At 43.8% G+C, this 21,852-nt stretch overlaps 1 protein-coding gene across 1 annotated transcript; it reads right to left on the minus strand.

The window, feature by feature from the left end:
* Window positions 1-497: 497 nt before the first annotated feature.
* LOC136609996 (amiloride-sensitive sodium channel subunit beta-like) lies at window positions 498-21,789 on the minus strand. Its single transcript, XM_066589269.1, has 10 exons — window positions 21,428-21,789; window positions 15,197-15,318; window positions 14,405-14,568; window positions 12,822-12,926; window positions 10,507-10,627; window positions 10,339-10,411; window positions 8,798-8,855; window positions 5,918-5,976; window positions 1,924-1,999; window positions 498-854 (listed from the first exon to the last, which is right to left on the minus strand). Exons 1-10 carry the CDS (start codon window positions 21,772-21,774, stop codon window positions 498-500), a joined length of 1,482 nt encoding a protein of 493 aa, XP_066445366.1. The 5' UTR covers window positions 21,775-21,789.
* Window positions 21,790-21,852: the final 63 nt, after the last annotated feature.

Here is a 21,852-nt window from a genome sequence, read left to right on the forward strand (position 1 = left end):
TACTGCTCCATTCGAGCCGGACATGTAGCTCAGTTTACCCAAACTAGTGTGATATGTACACAGTGACAATGGTGGAGAAGCAAGGACATTATACACAAACATGCAGACACATGCCATTCAGACTTACATGAAGGTTGGGTGAGAATCCCTAACGACATGAGAACGGTTGTCTTTAAGGATTGGCACTTTTAGCAAAACAGTTACTGCAAGTCAGAAGGACTTCACTCAGGAGACATACAGACGTTTTCCAGGACTCTTATTTCATTGGGAAATTCACTTGAAATGTTTTGCTCTGATAGAGAGATATTAAAGATATGCTGTCAACTACTGGGGGACCAAGAATATACAGTGGTTTTAGGCTCTAATCTATGTAGAACACCCTTGGTCTGATGTTCTCCATGTAAGGGCTAGCTTATATTATGCGAATGTCTTCATTATGGGTTTAGTAAACAAACAATTGTACTTGACCTCAGAAAGATCTGCTGCTTGTCCTATTTCTATAGCCCACTTGTAGCCCACACATTGTAGATGGAGTCATTTACTGATTCACAGCTCTGGTAGGGGTTGTGCAGAGCTTGGCCATCCTCAACATTGTCATTGAGCAAACTGGACACATCTTCAACAGAATCCCATAGAAGGCAGTGATCAGTAGGAAGCACCGACGAGAAAGGCTCAGGTTGAGGGTTTGAGATCATGTATGGATTCTCTAGAGATGCTTCTTCTCGATTTGGGATGCATATAATTACAAATGTCAATATATTTAGTATCAGTTCCAGAAACTCAGCTACTGTACAAACCGAGACCCCAATCCAAAGGCCCACCAGACCTCCGATACTTGAGAACAAGTCAACAAGCTGCAATAAAGAAGAAATGATACATTTTACATGTTCCTTTATTTAGTCAAAGCTGGGTGAATATACTTAAATAATAAAATACTGTATTATCCAATGTCTAATTGTCTATTTTCATGGACCATTCATAAAAAGACACTGAAAACTGACAATTTTGTGGATAAAACAATTATTTGATCATACACAGACTGTGGCAAAAACATATCTTTACTCAACAATGCTAATATTGGAATTAAATTGATAATTTTGTTGCCAAGGTTCAGGTCTCAGCCCATAAGGGGGATATAATAAGAGGTCTACACAGTCAATGATAAGCTAAGAAAGCAATATAATTGGTACAGATAGATGTGGAAAAATGATTAATGATCCCAACCTACCTATAAATTCATAAGAGATGTTATGGGACTGTACCCGGACTCCATACTTGAATCCTGGAGTCAGGAGCTAACTGAAAGAGACTTGTGAACTTTGTGTGTTCCCTTATCCACATTGTGACCAAATAGGTTATATTATTTTATTGCATTCAAGAATCCCTGCAATATTGTGGTTTCCACATGCTCTGAAGCCCCATTTACACGCAAAGATGATTGCTCAAATTCGTTCAAAATATAGAGAGAATGACAGTTTGAGTCATCATTTTGCATAAGACGCTAATAGGCACTAATATCCACTAGCAGCTTATTACCTTCATTTGCATGTAAATGAGCCTACTTGAGCTGCATGCAGAGAACAGAAGGTGGTCTGTTATCTGCATACAGCCTTTTTGGTCTGCCACAAAACTGCAGCTAAATACAATGTCATCAGCGCTCCCGTGGACAATAACAGCGTGCAGTCCCTGCTATCAGCTCTCTGGCCCAAGGATGGATTTTAAACTCAACTAAAAATCATCGTTCGGACGAAAAGCTAAAAATGGTAGCATTTATACGCAACAATTATCGCTCAAAAGACATCGTTTGCGTGAATTTTGATTGATAATCATTGCGTGTAAATGGGGATTTAGTGCAACTGTGGATGAAATAAAAGGTGACTGCTAGAGGCATAATCTAGAGTGTGCTGAGATCTTGAGTCGTACCTGCATGGAAGGAACTTCTTCTATCAGTTCATAGTTTAGCTGCTGGTAATACACCACAACCTTCACTATGTTGTCTCTAAAAAAACACAATAATTTAGAAAATCTCTAACATTTTATATACACATGGGAATGATTTTGAGAAAAAAAAGACATGTTGCATTTGTTTCATGCTGCATCTATCATATCATTGGTAGGCTTACTGATGGGTAATCTAACTAGAGTTGGAATTTGTCATCAAAAGGACAATCCCATTTTTATTAAACAACTGCTCCGATCCCGATGATCCAGCAGCCGGGCCCTTGGAGTTCATCAGATATCGCAGTTAGAAGCTGGCAGAGTAAATATATGATCGCCCCTTCCAGAGCAGGAGCTTATTTTTCGCCACTCTGGCTAGTAAAAGGAGTTTCTATGATGTCTATATTCCTAATCAAGGCATAAAAACTGGGCTTGTGTTAGTAGGAGCATGAAGTTCAGGCGACAAGAGAAATGTAGTCTTTTGCAGAGTAATGCTACTCCTTAGTTGATTTACCTAGGGACCCTTGATGAGGATATTGTACAGGACATTTCTTTTACAGTTGAAAGATCAAGGCCCCATCTAGAGAACATTTATACTGTTGAGGGATATGAAACATGTATACTCAAATATATGTCAAAATGGCATGTGTATGAAACGGTCATGTCCGTTCAACTTGTTGGTGAAACTGACAAATAGAGACAGAGGAGGATGACAGGCTGAATGACGAGTAACACTCTGGGGTTTCTAGATAGCAAGACGTGTGACAGACGGTGGTGAGACAAAGATAAAGCCTTGGGTCTCTCCCTGGATCTTGCCATGACTGGACCTGCCAAAAAGTGGAGCACCCATTTGAAAAAGGCAACCCCATGGCTGGAACCTAGATAGTTACCCTAATCGTCCCTAGGTGTAATATGGAAGTCAGGGAATCCAATAGGACAAAGCAAGACAGAACAAGCAAATAGATAGCACGAGGAAGCAGAACAAGAGTACAGTAGTTATAATCTGAGAGGAAATAGACAAGTCCGAAGTACAAAGTTCATGACAGGAGGGCACAAAGGTAGCATTCAGAAGCACAAGACAGAAATAACTAACCACTGAGAATGATAAAAAGACAAGTGTATATCCGGCATCCTCAGCACACAGGAGCTGGAATAAATACACACAACAAGCTACTAATAGGCTGGCTGAGGTGATAGACAACTCAACCAACCAATCAGCTTAAACATCAAAGAGTTTCTCCCTTGCTGTCCAGTGCCAATTGGCACTGTGCCTGTGCCAGTGAGCACATCACGTAATCCAGAACTGACGTTGTGATGTCACACCAGGCTTGCACAGGCACTTGAGCCCCGTCACCGCGAGTGGTGCCTCGACACATACTATATGACTGGCTCCTATTGTTATGTTACTGTATCTAGACTAAAGGTGCATTTACACACAAAGATGATAGCTCAAAAGATGGCTTTTGAGCGATCATCTTTACATAAACTAATACTTAGTACTAATGCCTATTAATACCAATTGGTAGTGTATGAGCCGCCGGGAGCTGTATTCAGGGAACAGACCACCAGCTGTTCTCTGAATACATTCTCTTTGTTCTGCCATGGGGTTGACAGCTGAGACAATGTAATCAGTACTCCCCGGGCGGAACACAGCATGCGGTCCGTCTTATCAGCTGTTCGGCCAAATGATGGATTTCATACCGAACTGAAATTCATCGTTCAGCTGAAAAGTGAAAGATGGGCAAATTTACACACAACGATTATCGCTCAAAAGATGGCTTTTGAGCGAATTTTGAGTGATAATCATTATGTCTAAATGGGCCTTTAGCCTTCTGATGTAGTCAGGAAAAGGCGTAACTTAATTAAAACCTATTATAATATTACGGAAGGACAGACATAGGCATCTTTTCATCTACTATTGGTTTGAGTAGTGAAGGTAAAGTTTGGTTAACACTTTCACATTCAAGTCAGTGACTATATCTGTTTTTCCCGTCCTATGTCCACTCAACAGCTCATTTCTCAGTGTGCGACCAGCATGTGAAAGGGAATGTTTTCTCTGACATAGAAACCGCTCAAGTATAAAAATGATTAATGTTTGTTGACTTAAATTAGGAAATGTTTTGCGGTACATTTTGTTATTTTCCCTTGCCAGATGCTTATATTAATACATTTTATATAGCCATAGCACTTCATAAGGAGACAGTTTTGTAAATCAGTGGTGACTTTTGAGTTGTTGGCTATTCTTCAACCTAGTGTACTGCTGAAAGTGGTGCCTGTTAGGGCTTAAACACACGACCGTGATTTTGTCACATTCTGCAAGCATATTGCCGCATACGCCAGTGTAGAGAAAGCCTTACAGTGATTGTTATATTGCGTAGCTACTATTATATTACTGATTACAGCTTGTAAACAGACAGGACATGTAGCGCTGGAGCTGTGGTGGTCTGGGACGCATGAGTATAGGCCTTTTATTATTTTTGAGCTTGCCTCCACTCCTGGCTAACCCCAAGCGGGCAACTGGGCGGCGTTCCCTACTCTCACTAGGGACCAAGAAGGGATGCTGGCGTACCAGATGGAAGGGCAGAATACTGACAGAAAAGGCAGATGAAAAGCAACCAACATGAACAAACTAATCAGAACCGAGGCAGATGGAAAAACCTGGCAGATGGTAGCAACTATAGCAGACAAGCTGATAGAGGCAGGAGACTTAAAGAGGCAGACTAGCTAGCACACTGAGGGAATCCAATAACTGGCAGTGATTACAAGTCCCTGACAGACCTTTAAACAAAAGCCTCTGCCAAGGGGTGGAGAGAGGGAGACAGCCAACTCCCCACAAAACACAATAAAAAGGGAGCTCGTGCACGGCAGTTGCACTCACAGGTGTGTGCGCACACGGCGCCGTGCACCACCAGCACCACGGTGGCCAGGAACCCGCACCCCCAGCAGCCAGATAGCAAGCCGGGGGATGCGCCCCGACTGCAAGTCCCCACACACTGCCACCCGGGAGGACCAGCAACCGCCGCATGGTAACACACATAGAACAGGACAGTTCACTCCTCATGTCTAGCCACCAGCACAGACATACAGAATATGATGCTGTTCACCACATATACACAAAATAGGGCTATCCACACCTAATGTCTGGCCACCTGCCCAAACACTGGACTAGCCCTGTTCAAACACATAACACATGTACAAGCATACAAAACCAACAAACCCTACCGTGTTTCCCCGAAAATAAGGTGTCCTCCTCATCTCAAAGATGCCTTCTGCTGGCGACGGGGCTTTAAATACCCCGCCTCCAGCAAAGCGAGCGCTGTGATTGGCTAATCGAGCACTGGCAGCCAATTCCAGCTGGCGCTCGATGAGCCAATCACAGTCATTTACTGAATGACTGTGATTGGCTCATCGGGTGCCTGCTGTGATTGACAGTCGGCGCTCGATCAGCCAATCACAGCACTTGCTTTGCTGGAGGCGGGGTATTTAAACCCCTGTTGCCAGCAGAAGGCATATTTGAGATGAGGAGGACACCTTATTTTCGGGGAAACACGGTAGGGTTTGTTGGAGGCGGGGTATTTAAAGCCCTGTTGCCAGCAGCAGGCAGCTGTGAGATGGAGGAGGACGCCGCGCTGCTGCAGCGCTGCTGGAGACCATAGGGACGCCGCAGACTATGTGAGTATTGATTTTGGGGGGGGGGGGGGGGCACCCGAGAGATGTTCTATTTTCAGGGGGGGACTTATATTTCAAGCCTCCCCCGAAAACCCGATAGGTATTACTATCGGGGTGGATATTTATCAGCATCCAGACCGCGGTAATTAGCTGGGTGTGGATAACACCACACCCAGCCAGCTCAATCATTCCACACCTGTGGGGCTGTGCTGCTAGAGACCTATGTAGCACAACAGATCCCAGCCAGCAAAACTGTTACAGCCTATTTGGAACAGAATATTGGAGAAAGGATTAAAGGTTTTAGGCTTACCTGATAGTTTGTGTATCTTGATATCCTCTTCTACTTTCTATACGCTTTGAGAAGGAGTTCTAATAAAATATAAATTTAAAGTGTAACTAAACTTTTATAAAACTTGTAATATGTCAGAAGTTTGCAACTGTGGGGCTTTAGTACTAAATCCACACCAATCACTAAAATGAAGAAGCACATGAAGACACGTCTAAAGTTTTTTGAAGGCTTACTTATGCTTTAGATTACACAGAGTGGATGTGAGATGAAATCACAGGAACATAATTGCTCACCCCCCAAAATACCTCTCCCTTTATGAGCTGTACTCAATACAATAGCGTTATCAGTAGACCTCACATTTTTCAGGTGTATACTGGTAATACAATAAATAGACATTATGGCTGCAATCATACACTGGCATGCCAAAAGTCATGGGATAGCGGTATGTAAATTGATTATGAAGTAGTGTTTTGGAAGGCCCACACCTGTATAAGATATGGGCTGTTATCTTGTGAGTGAGGCTGAACAGTAGCCAGCTTGCTCCCGGCAAAGTGACGTGAATTATTGAAGTTCAAATGAGGCATAATAGTGGGTGCCAGATGGATAGGAAATTTCTGAAGTTGTGAGGCCATTTAACATTCCTCAATCCATAGTGTCATGTGTATATCAGGAAACCATTATGGAAGGCATTACCATCCTCAGTGGACAGTGGATTGGCCACCCACCGGTGCTTAATAAATGCGACCTGCAGCTTCTGGCTAGAATTGCATGAACAGACAAGTGACTCCAGCAGACTTCCATCTACATTAAATGCTATAGGCCCCGCACACATATCTCGCAGGTCAGTGCAGCATTCTTTAGCTTCCATGGGAGCAGACGACTCACCAAAGTGCCTCTGTTAATGACACTGGACACAGCGCCTCACCTGGCCTCGTGAGGTTGCTAACTGGATACTAGAGAACAGGGTGATGAGTCACGGTACCAGCTGTTTTAGGATGATAAGGCAGCTTGTTTCTATAGAAAATAACCTAGTTCATGTATGCCGAGAACCCCATGAAGCCATGGACCCCAGTTGTCAACAAGGCACTGTACAGGTTGGTGATGGTTTCATACTGGTGTTGGGTGTGTCCTCATGGCATGAGTTGGTTCCACTGGTGCGCCTAAACACATCATTGACCAGTGCCCACTATCTTTCACTGCTAGTTGACCATTTGCAGCTCTTCATGGACTTATGTACCCTCAGAGTGAAGGGTTATTCCAGCAGTATACTGCAGAATGCAGTCAGGGCCAGGTTGTCCAAAATTGGTTCGAAGAGCATTCTGGAGAGTTCTTATGAATGGTGTGGCCTGCATGTTCGCCCAACATGAGCCCAATCAAGCATTTATGAGATGTGGTGGAGAGAAGAAGTCCATTTGCACCTGAGATCCTGCACCGAAAAACACCACGGAGCTGTGGGTGGTAGATGAACATTTGAAATGTCTTTATGCTTGTCAACACTATTGCACTGAATCATTCTTTGGTGGGCTACTACCTTATAAGTGTTTTCTTGTGTTGTTGACTATAACCTCTGTTAGGCACTAAATATCTGGAAACTCCTAGGCAGAGGTGTAACAAAAAACATGGGACTTTATAGGCAAATTGGCACCCCTTTCCAGCATGAATTCCTTTAGCAGCAAATGAGGACATGACTTGAATAGCTTATGACTATTGTTATAGGCGATCGGCCAGCCTTCTCTTCCCACCAGTCACAGCTGTCAACATCCTCCTGCTTGGCAACTTCTGTGTGGCAAATGCCACATCATCCCCTAGCTGCTGCCTCTGCCTGTAGGGCAACTATGTGTAAGCTTAGCCTGACTCTTGAATGGCCAGCATACCCATCCAGCTTTCCTGTCCTCAGCCTGTCCTGGTTCCTTATGGGTCATATAAGGCACCTTCCTCACTAGAAGGTGTCTGAGGAAAAGGTTCATAGTGTTCCAAGTAAAGGTGTTCCATTATTGTGCTTGCTACATGGTTTGCCCTTTGCCTACATACTCGGCTTTCCCAATTCTGCCAGTCTGGCTGCATCTGACTGTTGCCTGCCCTGATCTCCAGCCTGATAATAGTATTGCATAAACACTGTCTGTCCTGACCTCAGCCTGCTATAGTGACTACATCTTTACCTGCTCCATTAGTATCACGCTTCAATACCTTTTGGTGAGCCTGCGTCACTGTAACTGCACTGAGACTACTTCTGGGGAAACAATCTGTAAGTTCCCTGCAGTGAAGACCAGAGCTCTCATAAAGAGGTTAGTGTGTGAAAAGCAGGGGACCCATTAAAGCAGCCCCCAGGAGTAGCCCAAAGCCAAATGCATCAGTGACACAGTGAATCTACTACACAATTTGTGTTACATTATTGTGGTCTCCACTATATCCCCTGTGACTTTTCCAGCTTTACTTGGGTTCTCAATGATCATCCGTTAATTATTTACACCCATTTCCACTTTTCTACTATCCACATGGATCACTGTCTTCACCTCTGCTCTAAGTTGTGATGGGTGCTTTAAGAGTTAGTCCCATAGCAGCCATGGGCGTACGTATAGGAGGTGCAGGGGGTGCAGAGGGTGCAGTCGGGGCCCCTAGGGGGCCCGTAAAGTCTCTCTTCCACATATTGCAAACCAATACTATCAATGAAGCTTTATTGTTGGGGGCCCAGTTCCAGATTTTGCACTGGAGCCCAGCAGCTTCAAGTTATGCCTGAGATAGCAGCTGCTGTGTCTGATACTGTTGTAGTTATACCCATGAACTAACTTACTTGTGAATGATCCTAATAACTGTTCCTGCATCTTTAGAAATCATTAATTTAGTATTTTAGTAGCTTAGATCGCTTTACTCATCAGACTACAATCCTATAGAGGAACTTACCAAGTAGGCATTGCTAGGCCATTGGGATGAAGACAAAGTAAGGTCAAAGTTCTCCTCACTAACAACAGAGATACAAGTCAACATCAATTAGTGATTGTCATCATTTCAGTCTATATAACACAGATTATATAACAATACAGCCTAGAAATGACCATATTTCATGTTTTAAAAGAGATAATCAATGTTGCGTTGTAGGAATGCTTCCCTCCTTCCCTTAAAATCACAGCGGTGAGAGAAACAACTAAGACATTATTCATTGAAAAGGAAGCCAAGAATACAACATCTGATAGACTTCAGGCCAGGCTCAATCACTGTAGACCCTAGTAGAATGCAGAAAGCCATACTATAATATGGAGGAGCTACTTGTTCAATGCAGACTAAGGGCTCTTTCCCACCAGTGCAGGCGTTTTACATGCGCCAGCTGGCATCGTAAAAACGCTTGAACGGGAGCACAAATCTAATGTTTGTGCGCCCGTTCTGATGGCATGGGCCCGGCGCATATGCGCCGAGGCCGCAATGCCATTGCTTCTTCTACCCTCCCCATGGCCGTCTCATCTCCTCTCTCTTACCCACCAATTGCTTGCAATGGGAGTGGGCGGGATGGGAGCAGAGCTAAACAACCGCCCCCTCCCCACCCCTTGTCTGCAGTCAAGCTCCGCCCCTGCCCCCTCCCATTGCAAACAGTTGGAGAGGAGGAGAGAGGAGGAGAGAAGTGGGAGTGAGTTTAGCAATTACGTTGCTAAATTCCCTCCCACCTCCCTTCTCCAGCCAATGTCATTGGCTCCCGTAGGAGCCTATGCAGCGGCCGTTGTATTCCGGGCACAAACATAGTTCCAGGACTATCTTTGCTGCCCGGCGTAAAAGCACCCAATGCTATATTTGCTAGCCAAGCGCTTTTACGCTGCGGGAATACGCCTGTGTGATCTGATGCATTGGAATCCAATGTATCAGATGGTAGCGTGTATTGGCTGGCGGGGAAACGGAGACCGATATACTCTTGTGTAAAGAAGCCCTAATAGTGCAGCCACTCACTCAACCCAGCCCAGATTGGGGAGGAGTGACTGCAAGCAAATATAGTCTGCACAAGTGAACAGATACCAAAGATGCCAGTGGTATTATTGTATCTTGACTCCACCAGAACTACAGAGTTGAGATAAGATGCACACCCACAACCAACGCCCCCAGCTGGATTGGCTGGCCAGGACAATTGGTGGGCATCATCATCTACCCAGCCTGCTCCTGTCACTCCTCCCCAATCTGAGTTGGGTTGAGTGAGTGGCTGCACTATTAGTCTGCATTGAACAAGTAGCTCTTCCGTATTATCGTATGGCCCACTACATTCTACCAAGGTCTACGGCGATTGTGCCTGGCCTGCGGTCTATCAGGTGTTACACTACTGGCTTCCTTTTACAGTGAATGATGTCTTCCTGACTTTGGCAGTTATACTTTCTGTGCATGTTATGTATTAGATATCTGGCAAATTAGAGCGATACATTAATACTGTGAATAATATGAGTGATCCGACTCGACATGATACTTACTCACACTGAAGAGGGCAGTGACATCTGAGTTGGTCGTGGGATAGTTTATACTCATATCTCTCCACACAGTTATCTGGTAAGAGAAAGCACCGTCTCAAGCTACTGGCTGGTCTTGGTCATGCGTTATGTAACATAGTAAGGCTTTAGTTATTGGGAATATATACTTACTTATGGAGAGATCACTGATATTACAGAGAGGGGCATCCAACTCAGGGGGTGCTGGGAACTCCCACATTCTACACCCACAGTTCCTGATCAGCTTGGTTTGAGCACAACTCTTCTTACAAGCCTGAGGACAAGTACAAATGTACACAACTAGATGAGCCATTATATACACAAGTACAAATATGCTTTCGGATGGATTTATGGCTTCCTTCTTCTTCAGCTCTAAAGGTAACATTAGCTTGAATTCAAAGAGATCAAAGAGATCTCAGGTTTTACTCAGGACAATTATTGTTCAAAAAAATAGTTTAACCCTTTCCAATCCACTGTCTGACATCTGAAGACATTCTGATTGAAGACTGTACAGCTCCGATGTCTGAAGACGTCCGGCAGGGTATTCTTACTGTATATTGCCGCTCGCTCTGTTGTCGGGGGGCCTCTCCAGCATGTCCCACAGCGCAGTACTGGCTCAAGCCAGCAGATGGTGTCATTGTATAATGGCAGAAAGAGAAAGCCCCCTAGGAAACCCTGAATCCAAAATTGGATTGCAAAGGGTTGAACAAGCAAAATGAATAATAATTGTTCAGTGTAAACGCAGCCAGTGATCGAACAATGAACGATAATTCGTCCGCCTATAGTTCATTTCGTACAAGCATGGCTCGTTTCTAATTGTTCGGTTTGCTTGGGCGAACGATAATGGTTCAGTGTAAAAAAAACCCTTACACGGCCTCACAGATTGGGTAATAATGTGGTTGGAATTGTTTTCCTTTACTTGTGTCATTTCTTGATTGACTATTCTGAGAATGATGGGTGGAAAGTCTATTCCGTACACAGAAATGGCCCCTTTATATTAATGTAATATGTACAAGAAATATTAGATGTTATCTCATACTCCAACCATCATGAAATGAATACATTTAAATATAACACAATCTAGAAGTATCATTTAAGGTCAAACCCTTGCAGGCTATACTTCTGAGAAGTTTAATAGCTGCTGGTTATGATTGACATCATGCAAATTCCAATTTTGTCCATTTACTTTAATGCTGGATTGACAAAATAGCCTCTGCCCATAGAAAACTATTTAACGGATGAATGAACAGAAATGTGAAGCGTGTAAATGTGTGGCTCTATGTAATACTGTGTAACAACGTAAGATAATACAACATACACTACAACTATAAAATACAATTTTTTTCACAAAATCGGCCGCTAGCTGAGCCCATAATACTCTGCTGATCTGCACTGTGTTAAAACAGGCTGAACTAAATGGACATTGTCTCCCTTCAGCCTAACATACTATGTATGTGTGTATGTATTAAAGGGGTTTTCCAGTATTGATGACCTATCCTCAGGATAATTCATCAATATAGTTAATTGCCAGGAACCTCCCACTCGGGATCCCCAGTGATCAGGTGATCATCCAGCCGGCTGTCAGTGCAGCAGGGCCATCAGCGATGGGATCGGAAGTGGCTTAGCCAGCTTCATTTCCGTTGAAATCAATGTACACCTCCAATACCAAGATCTGACACGGAAGTGTAATAGCTGCTTCAGCTCCCATTGATTTCATTGGGAGTAAAGCCAGTTATAGCACTTCTGCTCCCCACCCCAATGATGATGTCCGGCTCCACTTGTACTGACAGCGAGCTGGGCAATCAGCTGATTGCCGGGGATCCCGAGCAGCAGGTTCCCAGTGATTAACTATTGATGACCCTTCCAGATAATAGGTTATCAATAGAGATGAGCGAGTATACTCGCTAAGGCACATTACTCAAGCGAGTAGTGCCTTAGCCGAGTATCTCCCCACTCGTCTCTAAAGATTCGGGGGTCGACGCGGGTGACAGGTGAGTTGCAGCAAGGAGCGGGGGGAGAGAGAGATCTCCCCTCCGTTCCTCCCCGCTCTCCCCCGCCCCCCGCCGGCCCCTGAATCCTTAGAGACGAGCGGGGAGATACTCGGCTAAGGCACTACTCGCTCGAGTAATATGCCTTAGCGAGTATACTCGCTCATCTCTACTCATCAATAGTTTTTGCCTGGAAAACCTCTTTCAGTGGTAAAGAAAAGGCAAGTGGGCTACTAAGTATCACTCAGATGAATGGATCTAGAAAATCTACTTACATCTATTTAAAATAGACACCGATGGGACTAAATCCCTATGAGTGCTGGTGGGAATAATACAACTGATATCTCAAAGGTCAATTTATGATCAAATATTGCACTACTACAGTTACTACTCAACCGAGAACGCGCCTTCTCAGGATATTGACACTTCTGAAGTAAGAATGAGAAGATGTGCAGATGCTCCGGTCAGTCTCATACTCACCTCTCTACTATAGTCAGTACCATAGACATCAGCGTAATAGTTTGTTATGCTTTGACCATTACTACAGCGACTGCGGTATGGTTCTTGCAAACGTTTGACATGAACCTGTCATAAAAAAAAAACACTTTGTAAAGCTTTATCCACAAAAATGCCATCTACAAATGTTAAAACACATGATCACATGTTTAGTGAGTGGGGATCACCAGTAAATACCACACGGGAGGAATCCCCACAATACCCATCCTCAGGCAGCAAAACTATACAAGCATAAAAAAATGAATAAAGGTTGTCATAATACATATTCCTAGACATGATAATAGTGGGCCAGAACACAATGAGCCATATTCCTGTATCTCACCTCCTATCATATGAATGTGTTCACACAATATATAAGGAGTATGAATCACCGTGCTCATTGAAATATATAGGAAGCAGAACAGAGGGGAGGGGGAGGAGGGGAGGAGGGCAGGAGAGACACAGATGCTGCCTACAGGCTTACAGTAATTCTCTGTTAACTATGTTTTAGCTACAGAAATCACATCTCTACTGCTCAGTACTCCTGTACAGTGATTATGTTATGTATGCGTTTCTGAAACAGACAGTTATAGAGCAGGGTCTGCAGTTATCTGTGCACAGTACAGAGCACAGCACAGCAGCAGGGTTCACGCACCGGTTCTGAGAGGATTGAGAATCAGATGTATGCTCTGCAGAGGGGAAAATACAGGATACATGTCATATAATGGCCAGATATAGTTTTATTCCTTATGTGCATACATGGTAGCTTATTCTGAAAAGTTAGGTGCACTTTTACTTTCCATTCATTTAGCTTTATAAAGGTGATTTATCTTAGTACCCCAAAGCCACACTTAGCAAATACACTTTTAAGTAGGGTCTTGGATTTCATATTAGTCTTCTGAACAAGGGTCATTGCTATTTAACAGACCACATAGTCAGAGATAACTGACACAATTAGTCTAGTAGGAAATGTTCAGGTAGACGTTGGTTTGTAGTTCGAAAGCTGAAAAGGTCTTGTCCCTAATTAAAGGGGAGTGCAGTAATTAAATGTTCCTCTTTGTATACTGAAAAGTTATCCAGTTTTTCCATATACTTTCTGTAAAAATTAACTTTGGATTTACGGATCTCTGCTTGTTGTTTTTTCATAAGAACCTTCTCATACCTGCTACAGATGAGCGAGTGTACTCGCTAAGGCAAATTACTCGAGCGAGTATTGCCATTTTCGAGTACATGCACGCTCGTCCCAAAAGATTCGGGGGGCGGCGGGGGAGAGCTCTCTCTCTCTTCCCCCCCTCCTGCTCCCCCATGCTCACTCCCGCAGCTCACCCCTCACCCCCGCCGGCCCCAGAATCCTTTGGCATGAGTGGGCATGTACTCAAAAATGGCAATACTCGCTTGAGTAATTTGCCTTAGCTCATCTCTAATACCTGCACTTTAACTGCACCGTTGTGTCCAGGACAGATTTTTATCCCTTGGACATGAGTTTATTACATGCCAGCAGATATTATTTATGAGAACTGTAGTCATTTTAATCTCAACCACTCCAAAGAACTTTTAGCAAATTGTACCTTCACCATGCCAATGTCTGACTCCTGCCCAGGCGGGACATTTACGCCCTCGTCCTCGGGGAATGGCATCTTCCTCTGTCCATGCAATACCACTCTTAGTCCAGCAGCTGTGCTCACGCTGCTAATATACTCATGCTGCTCAATATAAAGCTCCATTGTCAGACCTGTCAGTAAATGAGGAGCAGTCAGTATATATTAGTATACTTTTTCTTTATTATTTATATAGAACACATACAGATGTAGCATAAGTTAACTTGACTATTGTAATACAATGTTGTAAATCGAGTCATCACGATGTGCCAGTTATGTTAACAATTGCTACATCTGTATCAAAACCATATAAAGTGAAGTCCGCAGATCACGTGACAGAAATCTATTCAATGCCCATGCCTTTGTATAGAGTGTATGTACTTTCACTTTTTTATATAGCTTTATAACAGATCTACTGAAAATATGTTTCTTCTTCATATTTATACTGCTCTGAGAAAATTAGGGTTGATTGCGTTACAGTACAGCGCCTCTTTGATTATGCAGTAGTAAAAAGCCTCATTACATGGAGATTGATGCAAGAGGTCTACGGAAGTAACAGTTATACCTTGAAGACTAGAGCTCCTATCACTCATACTTCTAGATACAACTGTAGTCTCAGTTCATTAACCTATATAGAAATAGCAAATAATATTCAATAACTTTGATCTTCTAATCCCACATTCATCCCAACAGATGAAGAAATGTGTCACGGCACATAAAAATTAAAGAGTTAGGGAAAAATAAAGCTTAATATGACATTACCATAACTGAAGCCAGCCTTGGTGGCATTTAGGACCTTTATTTCCTTCTTTGCAGATTGATTTCTTGGTCCATTGAAAGTATAGCAGTTTCCAAGCTTAGGATTCAAGAAAGGAGTAAAGAAGCTGAAATGGAAAACACATTCATTCACATGAACACATTATTCAGATGGAATTGTGCATTTTTTCCAATCCAAGCATGCCAATTATAAAAGAAAGTTATTAAAATGCATATATGCTATACACAGCAAAGGCGAACATAACCGGGAGGCATCTGATACAGTTGCTATGGGGCTCATGAGAAGAAGGGGTCCAGTTCAAGCTAGCTCTATTCTTAAATAACAAGTGGATTGGTGGGAATTTGTAAGATTTGCTAGATGTCATCCTTCAGACTCACAAGGGATGATAAAGGTAAGCAGTTACCTAGCAAAGAACACCGGGATTGGCTATCTGGGGATGGTGGTGTAAACGGGCATGCATCAGCAAGAGCAAATAAGGAAGATGGATGACCCACCTCAGCAAGAGCAGGAACTCTCATGTGGAGAGCAATACTCAGGGTGTCCGGGTGTAATATGATTTTTTAAAACGAGATCCCAATCCGTTAAAACAATAAAAGTAGCAGTACTTACTCAACCTCTCCTCCGGGAATCCAGTACTGCAGCCACGCAACCCTCCCTGTTTTTGTTTTGAAATGGTGACCAACTGACTGCTGCAGCCATGTGCCGTAAAGCTGGCATCACTGTTCACATGCTGGGAGCCTTGATGCCAGAAGAACAGCACTTCACCTGCAGTGATCAGGTTGGGAGAACTGCGGTGCTGCAGCACTGAATCTCTGGGGGAGAGGGCAAGTAGGCATGGCTACTTTTACTGTTTTAACAGGTTGGGATCCAGTTTTAAAAAAAAAAAAAAATCATATTATACCCAGACAACCGCTTTTTATCCTTCCTGCCACAGGAAGTAAGTTTATGTCCAGGCTGGGAAGGGGTTTCCACAAATGGACATAAACATACGTCCTACAGATGGCACAGGCTCAGAAGCTGAGCTTGCACCATCTGTAGCAGGAGTCGACCGTTAGTCAGTGTTGATCGCGGCATGTAAAGGGTTTACAGAGGGAGGGTGCTCCCTTTATGATGCCATCAGCTGCAATGTAATCGCGGAAGGATGATAGGTTGCCATGGCAGCCAGATGCCAGACAATGGTGCCTGAGTTTTCCATGGCCAAAGATCGCTATTGTTAGTAATAATGTATTGCAGTTTAGAAGTACTGCAATGCATTATCATAGCGATCGGATCACAGGTTCAAGTTCCCGGTACTATTGTACCTTGTCTCCACTGGACGCTAGGGGCTGACCTGGCTTTGCTAGAGTTAACGCCACCTGTCAAGCCCCTAGCTTCCGATTAGCAGTTTGTGCAAAGGCTCTGTTAGGGCTGGCCAGGGTAGATGGACAGGGATTCCCTACGCCAACCCTCTCCTGTGTCCCTACCTACTTACACCCCTGGGCTAAACCCCAGGGCGACAACTGGGCGATGGTCCCTGTGCTGCACTAGTGTCAGGGACCCCAAGAAGGAGGGACAGGGAACAAACAGGTGGGAACCGTGTGACGACAAGGACTGGGAGACACAAACCAGAGACTACTCAGGAAGCAAGCCGGGTCAAAACCAAAAGGTCACAATCAAGGTACAGGAGGATATGGCAAAGGCAAGGTCCAAGAAACAAGCAGAGATCTAAGCACAAAAGTCAGGTTAAAGAATGCGGGTGTAGTCAGGACTCAGTCAAAAACAAACACTGGAACAGAGGTCTGGGCCACCAAGGCTTATATGCAGATCCACCCCGCCCAGGGGGGCAGGGATAAGACACCTGATGCCTGGAGGGAGTCATAAAAGCACCTCCCCCTGACAGCTCGCACTCACTGGAGCACCGTGCAGCCGACCAGTGGCCCGGCATGCCCGTGCAGGACGCGAGACGAGTCGCCGGCCGCCGCGACCAACCACAAGCGCGGGGAAACCCTGGACAGAGCCGCCGAGCCCCAGCCATGCCAGGAGGAGCAGCCCGCACAGACCGGACACCAGCACCCCCAGTGGTAACCCTTCTAACAGGTTCGGGTTTATGGTCAGAATGACCGCAGTACAGCACCAGGGACAGTCTTATCCACAGAGGCGGGGTGCACAGTGACAACAGCGGGGACAGTGTCATCCACAGTGGCGGAGACCTGCTCCTCTAATCGCGGGTGTGCTGCGAGCTTGGTGGGGCTGCTGTCTCTGTCATCGTGCCCCGCCGGGTTTCCACAACCTCCGCTCCCTGCTCCAGCATCTCTCGTAGCTGCTCCCCCTTCTCCCTCGTGCGCTGTCATCCCCTAGTGGCTCCCATATGTGCTGTGATGCTGTTTGTGAAGCCACCCAAGTCCACTTGCCGGCCCCGCAGTCTATGCCCCCATCCACCCCCGACAGCTGTCAGAGCACTGTCTTCACCCTCCTTCCAGGTAGCCTGTTGCCAGACACAACCAGTGAGTTTCGCCATTGCCCTCTACTGATTGCTGCTAGTGTTCCTGACCAGGGGGCCTGACAGGGTGTGCTGCTTAGGGGCCTGACAGGGGCGTTCCCTCCTTCTAAGTGCTGTCACACCCCTAGCTTCCGGTGTCGACAAGGTACAACAGTACCCAAGTCCCCTACATGGGCATACAAAATTAATAAAACAATAAAAATAGTCAAAAATAAAATGTAAAAAATGTTTAAAAACATTTTTTTTGCACAAATCTCCCTCTTTATTTACCAAAAAAGAAAAAAAAAAGAAAAACCCACACATTAGGTATCGTCACATCCATAACTAACCATACAATAAATTAAACACACTTTTATCATGCATGGCAAATGCTATAAAAAGAAAATATTCTGAGCTGAACAGTCCAAAGGGCGGAGCCATCACTGACTGATAGCTATGTGTGTATGACTGTAAATTCAGGGGTAGCTGTCAATCACTGATAGGACCGCCCATTGGACTGTTCATCTCAGGATGAGCAGAGATATAAATGAATAAAATACAAGTTTTACTAAATGTTTCACTGTAAACTATATATCAGTCTGCTCAGCTCCACCTGCTCTAGAACATCATGTAGTTTGGACAGCGTATTCTAGCTGACAGGTTCCCTAAAGCACATTGGGAATGTAAATGTGACAAAACATCTGCGCAAACTCAATAGTCTACTGAGCAGATGCTGGGTTGTCTATATTGATAAATCTGTGGGTAAATTTTTGTCTGAATACGTGACAACAATATGTGATATATAGTTTTATGGAGGAAGATTCAGTATAACTTGTATTTTATTCATTTATACCTCTGAGCCTGATATGTCATTAGATTATTGGCCATTTCCCGTCCTGCACACAGATGGAGAACAATCATGAATAGAGATGAGCGGGCGTACTAAGGCAAATTACTCGAGCGAGTATTGCCATTTTCGAGTACATGCCCGCTCGTCCCAAAAGATTCGGCGGGGGCGGCGGGGTAGAGTGGGGAGAAACGGGGGGGGGGGGGGGGAGATCTCTCTCTCTCGTCCCCCCCTCCCCCATGCTCACTCCCGCAACTCACCCCCGCCGGCCCCCGAATCTTTTGGCACGAGTGGGCATGTACTCGAAAATGGCAGTACTCGCTCGAGTAATTTGCCTTAGCAAGTACGCGCGCTCATCTCTAATCATGAACCATTCAATGTGAGGAAGATTTCAATATGGTGGTTGTGAATGCATCATGTTATAGATACAAAGTAATGCATTCTATAGTTTATAAGCTGCTTCATCCACATCCCACAATGGTGTCCGCAGTGTGAGTCCTAATCCTTGAGCAGTGATTCCTCAGTATAGAAGATCCGCAGCTCTGAAGTACGTAATATGTTATTAGGTTGTATTACGGTAATCTTACAACTTTGCCGCACACATTTTTGATTTGGACTGTTACCTTTTACATGCCACATCTTTCAGCCCAGACGTAATGCCTCAAAGGAAGCTGGCAGAGGATACAAAGTCAACAGCAAGAAATCACTTGTGACATGTGCCACTATATATCAATGTGCAGCACAAAATCTGCAGTCACATGTTGGCGAGCGAGGAAACTGATCAACCCTTTCATGTTCTAGGTCTTACTAAAGTATCTACATGCATTAACCCTTAAGTACTGGAGCCTGTTTGTGCCTGAATGACCAACTCATTTTTCACTGTTGCATTCCTAGAGCATATTTTTTGCAGGACGAGTTGTATTTTTTAATGGTAGCATTTTGATCACTTTTTATTCCATTTCTCTAAAGACTAGAGTAACAAAATCTACAATTCAGGCATTTGTTTTTACAGTGTTCACAGTGCAGTATAAGTAATATGTTAATTTAATTCCATGGATGAGCCCGATCACAGCGATACCAAATTTATATAACTTTTTGGTTTGCAACCGTTTAACTTTTTTTTTAATGTATTTTTTTTCTATCATCGCACTCAAAGACTCCTAACATTTTTGTCCGTCAGTGAGGGGATTTGTAGGATGAGTGTCACTTTTTAATGGTACCATTTGATGAACTACATGGCTTTTTGATTGCTTTCTATTCCGTTTTTTGGGATGAGAGATAAATAAAGAAAATTAGCTATTTTAGGTATTTTTATTTTTAACGTTTTGCTGTTATTGGGTTTTATTCTGATGCAATTGCCTTATTGCCTTTTTACGTTACTGCATCAGAAATCTGGTACAGGTCTTCCATGCCAGGGCGAGCTTGTGCACCAGCTGTCAGGTGACAGCCTGGCATTTGCTTAAACAGTGGGGACTGGAGAAACCGCCTAGTCACACTGATTAACCCTTTACTTGCTTTGGTCAATGATGGATTGCTGAAGTATAGCAGTGTATTATAGGAATCATAAAAGATGGTCATATTCAAGTCTCCTAGTGGAACAAAAATAAAACTAAAAGTATAAAAAAAACTAAAAAAGTATATATATAAAAATCACTGCATTTGTAATAACCCAGAGAAACAGTTAGTACACTATTTAACCTGCACGTTGCACGCAATTAAGGGCTCATTTAGACAGGCATATATCAGTCGGGTTTTCCTGCCAGATATTCGCTGCTGGATTCTCTGCAAGGGGACGAGGTGGGACGAGAGCTAGTGCACTGAGCTCCCGCCCCCTCTCCATCCCTCGTCACTGTTTGCAATGGGAGAGGCGGGATGGAGGTGGAGCTAAGTTGCACTAGCTCCCATCCCACCTCCATCCCTTGCAGAGAGGGGCAGCGTATATCGGCTGGGCGTGAAAACCCGACCGATATACGCCCGTCTGAATAAGCCCTAAAGAAAATGTTTAAAAATGTTGTATAGATCAACATATGGTGTCATTACAAAGTACAACTCATCCTGCAAAAAAGACCCATTCACAGCACCATTGACCAAAAAAAAAATGTTAAGGGTCTTCGAACGCAGCGATAAAAAAATGTCAAAAAAAGACTATTAATCATACTGACCTTTGGATAAAAAGCAATCAATATGCTATATGTTCCCAAGGATTGGATAATTGAAGACTAGAGTTCACCCCGCAAAAAACAAGCCATCATAGAACTCCGTCAATGGAAAAATAAAAATGTTATGGCTCCTGGAATGCGGCAACACAAAAGCAAATCTCTTTTTTTTTTTTTTTTTTTTTAAAAGTGCTTTTGGTGCATCAAAATTGCAAAACATAAAAAGCTTTATAAACTTGGTAACGCCAGAATCGTGCCAACCAGAGAATATTGTTAGCACATTATTTTTATTTTACATGCTGTAAAAATGAAATCCAAAATCCAAATGTCAGAATTTTTTTTCCCCAATACAAAAAAAAATTATAAAAAATTATACAATACATGTCATTAAAAAATACATCTTGTCCGGCAAAAAACCAAAAAACAAACAAGCCCTCATACGGCTATGTCAATGGAAAAATGTAAAAGCTATAGCTGTAGAAATGCAACTATGAAAAACACTGAAGTCGGATCATCAAGGTGCAAACAAGCTTTGTCACTAAGGGATTAAAGTTCTAAGGTATGTTATATTAATAGCAATTAAGTAGTATAATTCAATAATTAAGCCACATTTCATTAACCTCATGCAGAGTAGTCAGGCCTATAGGGCATTAAAGGGGTTCATTGGCCACATATAAGGAAGCAGATGTAACAGTAACATATTCTGTATTTCTCTATCTGGTCCAAGATGGAGTATTTTTCTTAGAGTGCTGACCTTTCATTGCAGGGTTGATCATGGAAGACACAGGAGATCAGCATATCTTCTAGCCGGTGTCCTAAAGTCATCTGCTCCTGGGTGCTTAGCTGAGACATGGCAAAAGCAAAATTCCTTTCCCTTGCATTACTGAGTAGACCATGTTCCCTTTCATGACCGGATATCAATGACAGCTGGTCATTCAGAGCCTCGTATCTTGATGAATTGAGCTGTGACTTTCGAGCGCGATTGAGATTGCAAAAAGTAATGGCTGGAAATGGAAGGCTGGCGCTGTTCACAAGTGTGACCTTCTCTTGTGTGGGGTATTGCAGGTAGGTGGCAGCTAACTGACTGCACTGCCATAACATGCAGCCCAATACCAGCAACACAAACGCTGCCCAACAACAGCTCCTCCATCGGTTCTGTGAATGGATGATGTTTGGCAC

The sequence above is a fragment of the Eleutherodactylus coqui genome, chromosome 2, assembly GCF_035609145.1.
Source record: "Eleutherodactylus coqui strain aEleCoq1 chromosome 2, aEleCoq1.hap1, whole genome shotgun sequence".
Lineage (NCBI taxonomy): Eukaryota > Metazoa > Chordata > Amphibia > Anura > Eleutherodactylidae > Eleutherodactylus > Eleutherodactylus coqui.